At 54.5% G+C, this 11,239-nt stretch overlaps 1 protein-coding gene across 3 annotated transcripts in view; it reads left to right on the top strand.

The window, feature by feature from the left end:
- The window catches only part of Aspscr1 (ASPSCR1, UBX domain containing tether for SLC2A4), a 42,778-nt gene extending 32,072 nt beyond the window's left edge, over nt 1-10,706 (top strand). For 2 of the 3 annotated variants that reach the window (XM_004639555.2, XM_023699314.1), the window contains exons 8-16: nt 3,370-3,509; nt 3,620-3,701; nt 4,181-4,247; nt 4,978-5,040; nt 5,441-5,493; nt 9,945-9,996; nt 10,205-10,274; nt 10,344-10,516; nt 10,602-10,706. In XM_004639555.2, the coding sequence (XP_004639612.1) occupies nt 3,370-3,509; nt 3,620-3,701; nt 4,181-4,247; nt 4,978-5,040; nt 5,441-5,493; nt 9,945-9,996; nt 10,205-10,274; nt 10,344-10,516; nt 10,602-10,615 (714 nt within the window). In that variant the 3' untranslated portion in view covers nt 10,616-10,706. The remainder of the gene's footprint in view (nt 1-3,369; nt 3,510-3,619; nt 3,702-4,180; nt 4,248-4,977; nt 5,041-5,440; nt 5,494-9,944; nt 9,997-10,204; nt 10,275-10,343; nt 10,517-10,601) is intronic. The other variant, XM_023699313.1, reaches the window with a different exon arrangement.
- The last annotated feature ends 533 nt before the right edge of the window (nt 10,707-11,239 follow it).

Below are 11,239 nucleotides of genomic sequence, written 5' to 3'. Positions count from 1 at the left end.
TTTATTATTTCTTGCCTGTATCTTGTAATATGAGAAACTACTTTGGTATTAACAGTACACAGTGTACTAACCATTGTTACTCTCCTAAAATCTTGTTTTGAGATTTTGTACCATTGTTTTTATTTTTTTTCTTTAAAATAAAAATAACATGTAAAATTCTGGAGCATTGAGGCAAATGGAGATAAAGCCTGCCCCCCGCCACAGGCAGACAGGGCTGTATTGGGCAGTAGGCTATCTCCTTGGTGGAGGGACACAGATCAACTCTTCTTTCCCTTGGGCAGGGTTATGGTCTCTAGAAGTCAGGCTATCCTGGGCCTCTTCCTGGCAGCAGGCCTGGCTGTCCCTCATAACTCACTGTGTGCTGCTGCTTTTTCTGATAATGTCTCATTCCTAGGCCTCTGTCTTCCACACAAAACGCTCTCTGTAAGTCTACCTAAGACAAGAGCCATGAACACACACAGACAGTTGTATGGCTTGTATCTCGATGTCCTCCCAAAGCCTCCTGTGGTCATAGGTGAAGTTTTTCAGAAGTGGCTAGATCTAGGGTGTGTGATTCTAGGACTAAGGATGTGATGCTGGGATTGACTTACCATGCAATGCTAGGATTAAGGATATTCAACCCTGGGTATGTATGCTACTTGCCTTAAGTAATATAAGGGATAGAAAGAGGACTCTTGTTGATTGCTGCTTTGCTACTTCATTGCTTTGCTGCCTTCTCTGCAATGCCCCTCTGCCATGCCACCCTGCCTTGGAGCCAGCCAACTATGAACTGAAACGTGTACAAACTGTGAGCTACAATAAACCTTTCCTCTTTTAACTGGATGTGAGATATTTTGTCTCAGCAACAAGAAGAGTGACTAAGACAGCAGCAGTTGAGGCCAGAAGAACAAGTGAGAGCCAGGTGCTGGATGGTCTCTCAAGTAGATATGGTCAGGGCGTGGCTTGGGACAGTACCCTGTTTTAGCCCCTCCCTGGTCTGGAAACTATCCTGGGAAGTCTCCAGGGCCAGTGGTGCTTCTCCACTCCTGTGGGTTCCCTGGCTTCTCCTGACATTGCTTGGTAGTAACACTTTCCATCATCCTTGTCACATACATCATCCTTGTCAGTTTTTGGGAGAGGGTTGGCTTTTCTGCAGTGTTCCAGACTGATTCTTCTGCTGCCCTCAAGCTCAGCAGAACTGCTCCAGCTGGGTCCTGACTTGGACCCTTGAAGGACAGGGAAACCATCTGTCCCGTTGCCCTGGGCCTTGGGTGGAACCTTGGTGCTATTTGATAAACAGTCTTCTCAAGCAGAGCAGAGCTGTCAGGAGGGAAAGGAGGGGTCCAGGGTGGTTTCAAAATAGGATTTGGCAGCTTTAGTTTTCTTTTTTTCTTTTTAAAATTTTTTTTCCATAATTTTATTGAGAAACAAATAGCAATGAGACAGTTTCAAACCAAATTGGTAGGACAGTTTCAATGGCAGCTTTATTTTTCAACAGAAATTCAGTGACCCTGAGCATTTAGCAGGTGGCTGCCAGTGCCTGTGTCCCCCAATCTCAGAAATGGCTTGGAGTATGGGCTGTGAGCTTTGATCATTGCCACTGCCTACGGTGTGAATGTGTCAGTGACTTGCTATCTTCCTCAGTGGCCCCAGACTCTGCCTAGAAAGTTGTAGGAGAGCCAAGTGATCTCATGCTCTTGGAGACTGGCTTTGTAGGCTCTTTTCTGCCCTATGGCTGTGTCCTGGGGTAGGTCTCCCTGTCATAGTGGTCAGGCTCAGCATGATGCTGTCCACTGCATGCCACCTGCCCACTAGTACTTAGTATGGACACTTATGTCTTTAGGGCTGGCTCCTCCAAGGGAGGGTCTGGTACTGGCCATCAGAAAGCTTGCTTTTTTGCTCACAGTTTGGTTTTTGAGACAGGATCTTACTATATAGTTCAGGCTGGTCTTGAACTCAATATATAATCTGGGCTGGCCTTCAACTCACAGCAGTATTCCTGCTTCAGCTTTCCAAGTGCTGGGATTACAGGCCTGTGCCACCACACATAGCCTCACTCAGAGTTTTCAGGGCCGGTGCTCCAAGGCTGTGCCTACATCAGGATCCCAGCCCACCCTTCACCCCACCCCCACTCCTAGCCTGGGCTGGCCTCCTGTGGATATGGCAGCTCCTGGTTTAGGGTGCGTCCATGGCCTGCCTGCCCTCCCCTGGCAACCCAGGCAGGAATGCAGGCCCTGTGGCATGGGGCAGCTTGGCACCAAGCTGCTTGTTATTGAAGGGCCTCGCTATAGACTAGCGCAGTGGTGGCTGCTGTGTGGTTGTGGCTTTGAAAGGTCAACCCTCAGGGGCCTTGGTTAGACACCTGTGGGCTCTTGCATGGACACCTGTGGGCTCTTGCATGGGCCTCCACTGGCCTTTCTTAGCCATTCTGCCAGGACTGTGCTTAAAGTCAGAGGGCTCTCTCATTAGACATGACCATGTGCTAGGCTTTCAGGGACAGTAGCTGGAGTGGCCCCAGAAGTACCCAAAACTGTCATGCCTTTGGCCAGAATTGTGGATATGGGATTCCCAGACTGAATGTGGGAGGTGGAATGACTAAGGGGAGTCCTGAGGGGCAGAGAGGGAACTGAACCTTGGGGTTCTGGGCTACATGTCCACTCCTACCTTCTACTGTCTGTGAACAGAAGGACAGGACCCAGCTGGGCACCTCAGTCAGACTGGCTCTACTGAGCAGCCTCAGCACCGAGGTGCTGTCCCACCCTCCGGACACGGTACACATAGCAGGCCTGCCTTGTAATTTTCACTGTCATTGATGCCAATTAGTGGTGCTATCCCTTCCTCTGTCCCCTGGGTGGGCAGACAGAAGGAGAGCCAGCTTGCTCCCTAGGGGAGGGAGAGATGGAGTCAACGTGGCCATGGGCTGTGGCTGAGAGGGCAGTGGGGGCACAAGGCTTGGGGTTTTTGCCAACATTCTAATTTGGTCGCTGTTACTGCCCTTGCCCTCCATGGAGCCCCTGACGTGGCCTGGAATGGAAATGCTGTTCCCTAAGTTGGTTCTTTGATTTTGGGGCTCCCCATTTTAGGCAGAGAATATGCAGAGGAGCTACCCAAATTGGCTTTCCCCTACTCCCCAAGTTCCCCTGATGAATGCTGGTGCACATCCTGGCCTGAGGCAGACTTTAGGGTCTTGCTCCTGCTGGTGAGCAAGGGTATCTATATCAGCTGCTGAACAGCTCATGGGGAGTTCTAGCTCTGGACAGGGTCGGCTGAGAGGTCCTATCCTCACCTTATGTAGGCTGGTAGCCTGGGGAGGCATTGGGTTGGATCAGTCTGTATGCCAAGACAGAAACTCCCAGGAAACCCAAGTCAACTGAGGCCTTCTTCCTCCAGCCTGTGGACCGAGAGCCTGTGGTATGCCACCCTGACCTGGAGGAGCTGATGGAGGCCTGGCCAGCAGAGCTGCCAGATGAGTTCTTTGAGGTGACTGTGGATGATGTGCGGAGACGCCTAGCCCAGCTCAGGAGTGAGCGGTGAGTGCCCCTGCCAGTGTGGTGGGAAAGACCTATGGCCTCAGCAGTACCTCCTAGTCTCTTCCTGTGCAAATGCTGGAGATCAGACCCTTTTCTTCCTCCTACCACAGGAAGCGCCTGGAGGAAGCACCCCTAGTGACCCAGGCCTTCAGGGAGGCTCAGACAAAGGAGAAGCTTCAACGCTACCCAAAGGTATAGGGGAGGCTGTCTGGGTGGGGGCACTTGTGTGGCTCCCATGTGGGAACATAACCACAGCATGTGACCTGGGCTGAGCAGCTGGTGCCACTGGCCACTCACAGTTTTCTTCCCATTGTGGGTGAAGAGTCCTGTGCAGCCAGATTCCTTCATTAACCAGCTAATCCCCTTAACATTTTGTGATGAGAAAAAATTTTTCTGTTACTGGGGCTTGAGTCTAAGGTCTCCTCTGTGCTAGACAAGTATTCTATCACTGAGCTATTCCCCATTCCTACAGTGAGTCTCAGCGGATTTAGAGGCAGATGTCAGTATGCTTTATGTGTACACACTTGAGTGTTGGACTGTCTTGTTCCCAACCCAACTCTGAAGAGATGTGGGGGTTTGGCTGGGCCGCAAGAAGGGCTGAGTGGTAAGGCCCCTCCCTGTGCCAGTGTTAGCTTAGGAAGTGCCTGCTGACTTTGCTTGTCCCAACCTAGGTGGCTCTGAGGATCCTGTTTCCTGACCGATACATGCTACAGGGCTTTTTCCGCCCTGGTGAGACAGGTGAGCAACCCTGGGGTAGAGTGGGGGTAGAGGGCCTACTGGGTTCTTCTGGATTCCCTCCTTTCAAACCACAGCCTGGCCATTTGCCCTTTAGGCTCTAGGGAGACCAGGCAGTTGTAGGCTGTTCTCTTCTTCAAAGGATATTCAGAGGGCCCTGACCTTGCTATGTTAGATGAAGCCAGGCATGGATATGGCTTTTACTACAGGGCCTCCATTCCAACCCCCAGAGCTGTGGTCCTTGATGCTCTGTTCATCTGCCTCTTCTGGTCACAAGTGGGTAGGGAGCACCCAGAGGAAAGATGTAGCAAAGTCTTCAGTGTAGGGTGAAACTCTGGGACCTGTCCAGAGACAGCTGTGTGAGCCAGTCCCAGGCCTGTGCAGGGCCTCTTTCCCCCACAGAGTTCAGGTTGGGATGGTGGGCAGGTGAGAGACTTGGGGGACTCTGGGCCAAGATAGGCACACCAGGCTAGTAGGGGCTAGGCTTCTGGGTGGAGGTTCAGATGGAAGCCTGTTTAGCATCGGGGGGCTATGGAAGAGACAGTTACATTCCTACCTTTGGGATTTTAGCTTCTGCCAAGAGACTAAGAGCTAAGTTTTAGGCCAATGTCTCAGGCTGCTTTTGTGGTGCCCAGGCCAATGGGACCTTGGCTGGTGAGGATGGGAAGGCAGGCCTGGAATCAAGTGGCCTGGGCCTCTTCTGCAAAATCCTTTGTGTATCTCTTCTCTGCAGTGGGGGACTTGAGAGACTTTGTGCGGAGCCACCTGGGGAATTCTGAGCTGTCCTTCTACTTGTGTGAGTCCTTCTTGAGACTGCTTTAGTTCCATCCCAGTCTCCCCTGTCTCTGGTCCAGCCTTTGAGGGGAGACTCAGGACTGCTTCCTTCCCAGTAGTCTTTCTATAGAAAGATATTGTTTGCTCCAGCTGTCCAACCTAGGTCCTGATCAGTGTGTAACTGGACCGGAGGGCAGGGCAGGAACCAGAGATGAGATGCAGTCTCTTGTCCCCTCCCATTTCTGAGCCCTATTCTCCAGCCCTACCTCTTTCATCATGAAGCTCAAGCTGGTGAGAGGGGCCAAAGGCTAAGACCTGAGGAGTTCCTCAGAGATGCCCTCCCTGAGACCCATCTTCTCTGGGGGCATGGAGGGCAGCTCACGTCCTAACACAGATACACTTTCTCCCTCCAACTCCTTCAGTCATCACTCCTCCCAAAACAGTCCTGGACGACCCAACGCTGACCCTCTTCCAGGTACCCAGGGCCTCACTGGGGGTGCCACTGGGGTGGGGGCACACTGGGAGGGCAGGGCGCCATGGAGGGCGAGGCCTGTGGTTGGGAAGGAGCACCCACCCTAGCAGGCATTGCCAGTGGGGTAATAAAGCCTTTGAGAGCGGGTGAATTCAGAGGGAACAGCAGCCTCTGAAGTTGTTTCTGACAGGGCTTTCCAGCCTCCTCCGCTTCCTGCCTGGCCCCGGGCAGGGATGGGCTTGCCCTGCTAGCTGGCCTCAGTCCTGAGCTGGGACTGCCGAGAGTCCTGGCCCTAGGCTGCTTAGTAACACCAGCCCCTTGCCCAGCTTTTAGGTGAGGACTTAAGGGGCCCAGGCAGACCTGGCACAGGGCTGATGAGACCCCAAGAGTGTTGGTACCCTTACTGGACAAGGCTGTCTGGGAGGGCTGGCCCTGGGCTCATGGTTGCTGCTTCCTTTACCCATCTCCTAGGCCCAGCCTCTCCCCTGGACACCCTGGCCTCTGCTGGAAATGCCTCTGCTGGCCCCATTCTCTCATGCCCTTATGGGCACTAGAGGTCCTGAGAGTTCTGATCTTATGTCCGGGGAGCCACTTCCCAGAGCTGGGAGGGATGAATGTCCTGTCCTCCCCCCCTCCCCCCCAAGGAAAGCAGCTGAGACCTCCCCACCCCTCAGGCCTAATGGTTTCCTCTTCAAAGTGGCTTCAGATATTTTAATTAACAACAGAGGCGGCCAAAGGAAGGCCTCTGCCGAGGTCTGGTTCGGGGGTAACAGTCTCTGCTGGCAGCTTGGAGCCACCACTGTTGGAGTGAGATGGGGCCTGGAGCAGGCAGGCAGCAGAGGATCTGCTGGAAGCTCACCAGGGAAGAGTGAGGATAGGGATGGGGTGGGAGTGAGGCCGGCCGGTCGGTCGGTCAGTTGGTCTCTGTGTGTGGTGTGTGTGTGTGTGTGTCTGTCTGTCTGTCTGTCTGTCTCTGTCTCTGTCTCTGTCTCTGTCTCTGTCTCTCCCCCCTCTCCTCTCTCCTGTCTCCTCTGTCTCCCTGTCACACACACACACACACACACACACACACACACACACACCACCCCCTCCCCCACCCCCACCCCCACCCTCACCCTCACCCTCACTGCCTGGCGCCAGGGCTCTGCTCCATCTTCACTTTTCCCTGCCCTGCTGGCCAGCCTGTTGATAAACATTGAGTTTGGAAGACCATTTGGGATGGAGGGCCAGCCCCCTTCCCCCAGCTGGGAGGCCCTGTAGAGCCCTGGGGTGCCTTGTCCAGCCAGCCCTGATTTCTGGTGACACTCTGCCCCTGCCTCCAGCAGCCGTCTCCTTTCATCTGTCAGCTCGGCCTGGAGCCTGCTGCCATCTGAGCTGGCAAGGCGGATGGAAGGAAGCATGCCCCCACCCCCAGCGGCAGTGGGCTGGCAAGCTGAGCTTTTATGTCTGTTGAGGCTATGCTCTGGCTGCCTGTGACCCAGGGGTGTCCGGGGCCAGCCTGCTTTGGCGAGTGACAGTGTGGGGGATGTGGGTCCACACTGGACAAAGAGCAGTAGTTTTCTGGGAGGGCCAGTGGGGGGGTGGGGTAGTCAGAAGTGAGGACAGGACCAAGATTGAACATGGGAACAGATGCTCTAGGACCCTGTTCAAACCTCACACAGGGACCCTTCCATCCTGGTAAGAAGTTGGCCATCTGGAAGAGGGTTGAGGCCCAGGGTGATAGCGCCTGCAGCATGGGAGAGGGCTCACCTCTCTTGCCTTCACTCAGTATGTGTTCTGGGGACTGGGAGTGAGTTATCACCCATTTCTGTCCCTGAGGCCAAGACAGGTGGTGTGGAGTTTTGTCTGTATCCACCCTTCTCTGAGCTTGGGGTAGCAGGTGGGACTGGGCCACAGTCTGGAGGCCTAGTCAGTGCTTGAGAAGTGGTCCACTGAGCTTCAGATGAGTGGTATGGAACCCTCTTCTCTTGGCCAGGGTTGTCTTCTGCTCCTCATTTGATGGAGACACCGGAGACCCATGCCAGTGGGCAGAGCTTCAGGTGGGCCCTGAGGAGAGGTGGGTTCAGGACAGGCCTGTGGGGCTCCACTCTGAGGAAATGTCCTTCCCCAAGGCCTCAGGTCCTGTGCCCCTCGGCTGGCTCTTCTGAGTACTCCTTCACCAAGGTGAGGGCCAGAAGTGGGCCCCCAGCTTGCTGGCAGATCTGGACAATGCTAGCATTCTGTCATGTCCCACAGCCTGAATGCAGTGAGAACAAGCTCTAGCACAAGCCCTCAGGCCGCAAGGGACAAATGAGCCCCTCTTTGGGGGTTTCCATGTCCCTGCCCTTGGAATCGGGTGTTGTTTTACCTTGTTAGAGGAAGGGCCCTCCACCTGGCCCAGCCCCTACCCTGAGCAGGTCTGACCCTGGCCAAACCCAGTTATGCTCAGAGTGAGAGAGGCAGCCCGTTCCCCTAGGTGTCAGTCTCTCTTCTGTGTAGCTGTGTGACTGTCAGGGTGTGAATCATGGGTCCTGGTTGGGGTGGATGCTTCAGGGCTTTCCATAGGTAGGGGAGGAAGGTGTCGTGGGACTTAGGGAGGCTCATTTGGGGGCCTATCTGGAGCTCTGCCTCTTGAAACTGGCCAGCGTGGACACCACCCAGTCAGCTGCCCACATCACCCCCAGCCCCTTATTACAGCAGTGTGAACTGTCCCTTGGAAGGTAAGTATAGACCTGTAGAATAGGCTGAGTGACTGGCCAAATACCCCTGCCTAGCAGTGGGGACAGAGCCCCTTCTTAACCCCTCTGCTTCCTTCCAGGCAGTGCCAGGCAAGGGGTCCTGTGGGAGGGGATTGTAGTGAATGCCAGCCCTGCTGTAAGCCTTCTCCTAAGCAGCTTCTGAGGGAGACCCTGTGGCCAGCAGTGGATGAGGAGCAGATGGAGCCCAGGGCAGGGCCAGCTGGGCTTCCCTGAAGAGCTGAGCAGAGTGGGGCCATAGCCCCCTGTGAACTCTGGCCAGATTCTGTAAAGTAGGGACACACATTGGGGGTTCAGAGGGTGGGCCTGCAATGGCTGAGACTTACACTGTGCCCCCTCCTAGCCCCTGGGCTTCCAGTGCCTCTCCAGAGGCACTAGGGCAGCTTCCCCCCAGGGCCCTGCTTAGGAGCTTTGATGCAGGCTTCACAATTGGGTTTCAAAGCATTCACCGCCCTTGTTTGTGTCCCTCACTGTGGGCTGGAGCTGAGGTTTCAGCGTTCCTAGGCCCAGCCTTTGAAGCTTGTTCTTATTAATCTTTTAACATCCCCACCCCAGCCCCCACCCCACAGCCTGAGGCACTCCCAGCAGCTTGGGGCTGAACAGCTTTCAGCCGTCAGCCAGCAGCTGCTGCCCCTTTCAGGAACTGGCTTCCGAAGTAGTCCTGAGTTTGGCCACATAAGCTAGGGCCCATTCCCTCACCCCTTTACCCCCTTAGGTATGAAGAGAGGAGGATGTGATACTATGACACTGGGATGGGGTGGGGGAAGCTCTTGGGCTTTACAGCCCTGATGCTGCATCATTGTCCAGCCATCTTTTGCCAGGGAGGCCTCAGTCATGTGCCCAAGCATTAGAGAAGTGACTTGCTGTTCTTGCTGCACACCCCCACCCCACCCCACCCCCACCTGTGTCCAAGCAAGTGGGGCCAGCCCCTAAACCGCTACCCCCTCTGAATGGCTGTGGCAAAGGAAGCTGACATCAGGCATCACACTTGGGTTTCAAAGAGTTGGTGGCTGTCCAGTGGCTAGCCCTTCGCTGTATGACCTAGCCTTGCTCAGTAGACAGCTGTAGCCTAGGTGGTGCTCTTTCCTAGACACATCTCAGCCTGGGACTCAAAGGGAGCTCACCTCAAGCCTGAGTCTGTTCTTGAGGAAGCTCCCAACTCCCAGCAGGCCCAGCCCTCACAGACCCCTAGTTATGGGGGCAGCACTGGAGAAAGATAGTGATCAGTGGGAAGGCACAGGCCTCCATCTCATTCCTGGACAGCAGCAGGCTGTCCTTGGACCACATCCACAGGACATCCTCCATCTCTTGACTCCATCCATCCAGTCCTGACTCTGACATGTTGGGCAGGATATCCTGAGTCACAGTGAGCTTTAAGACTGACCTCCTGAAAGTGTTGGTTTTGTCTTTTTAGACAAGGTCTCACCATGTAACCCCGGGCTGTCCTCGAACTCACAGCAATCCTCCTGCCTCACCCTCCCCAGTGCTGGAATCCCACTATACCCAGCTTTGGTTATTGCTGGGCAGGAGGCAGAGAGAAAAGTGAAGGGAAATGGAGGAATTCATTCACACAGATGAGCACAACTCCCCAGCTGGTGTTTGGGGCTGTCCTGTGGATGTGGTCCAAGTTAGGCGGCTTGCCTGAGGAAAGGGGTCTCACCAAGACCCCCAGCCTCATGGAGCCTCTGTTTGTCTGCTGAGCTCTCTGCCTTCCTACAGGCAAATCTTTTCCCTGCAGCCCTTGTGCACTTTGGAACAGAGGAACCAGCAGGTGAGTGGGAGCTGTACTCTGCTAAGCCCAGAAAGCCATTCTTCAGCATATCTGAAGCTCCCAAGCTGGATGCTAAGGGATGTGGGTCTAGGGGATGTGTAGCTTGATACCTGCCTCCCTGGGCAACACCTGTTGAGCCACCCCCTCCTGGAGCTGAGCAAGTGAGTGGGAAGATTCTTGTGGCTGAGGTGGGCTTGGGATTTTGCAGGTGTCTATTTGGAGCCTGGGCTGCTGGCACACACCATCTCCCCATCTGCAGCTGACATGCTGGTCTCGAGGTAAGTACACAGTGCAGGAGGAGATGCCTCCAGGAGCACCTGCCACTCTGATCTGGGCCTTTTCCCCAGGTGCATGTCCAGGGCTGCTAGGTCTACACCACTACAGCTAGACCTTGACCCTGTACCTCTTGAGTCCAAGCCAGCTGCTGAGGGGTCAGTGAGCACTCCTGAGACCATCCCAGGGTCTGACCAGCCTGTGAAGAGGAGCTTGGACAAGGTGCCCAAGTGGCTGAAGCTGCCAGGTGCCTACTGTGGGTTGGCTGGGTGGGGCAGGGTAGCTGGCAGGAGCCTAGGACCTGCAGTAAACCTGGTGTGTTTGTCCTGCAGCCAGCAAGAGGTGAAAGCTGCTGGGCCAGAGGTACTGTCTGCCAGCTATAGGACCTCATCCCTACCTGGAGCAGGAATAAAGACACTCAAGTCCTTTGAATCATCCTTTCTGTAGAAAAAGCTACCATGTCTTGTTCCATCTGCTCTCATCCATGGCTAGCTACCTTCCCACTCCTGGGGAGTCTGGCTTATGGTATGGCTGTGGTGTTAACAAAGGCTAAGGTACCCCCAAAAGGCCTGGTAGTCCAGAGCCCTAGGCACACTGGCTTTTCACGTCTACCTGGCTGATCTCATCAATTCCCCTTTTAGGAAGATGGAAGTACAGAAGGAAGGGTCTCCCTAGCAAACTAACCTGCAACCTCAGGCTAATTTGAAGTCCTCCAGAGCTGCAGGAGGAGGGGAAACCAAGAAAGCTATGTTCCTGAGACTGAGCTCTGACCCCAGAGCTAAATTCCCCTTCCCTGGACTCTTACAGAGCAGCTTGGAGAGCTCCAGAGAGGGAATTCAGGTCATCCAGAAGGGTGCTGGGATCCAACATGGCTGAGCAGTGGTGCAAGCAGAGCTGGCTGGTTATCACCTGAGCTGTTAGTGGGCTGTCAGGCTTGGGTGGAGTTCCCTGGTCAGTAAGGGTGGCCTGT

Source organism: Octodon degus, unplaced genomic scaffold (assembly GCF_000260255.1).
Source record: "Octodon degus isolate 3935 unplaced genomic scaffold, OctDeg1.0 scaffold00112, whole genome shotgun sequence".
Classification (NCBI taxonomy): Eukaryota; Metazoa; Chordata; class Mammalia; order Rodentia; family Octodontidae; genus Octodon; species Octodon degus.
Note: the sequence above shows the minus strand (reverse complement) of the source record. Positions and strands in the feature narration are given on the sequence as shown.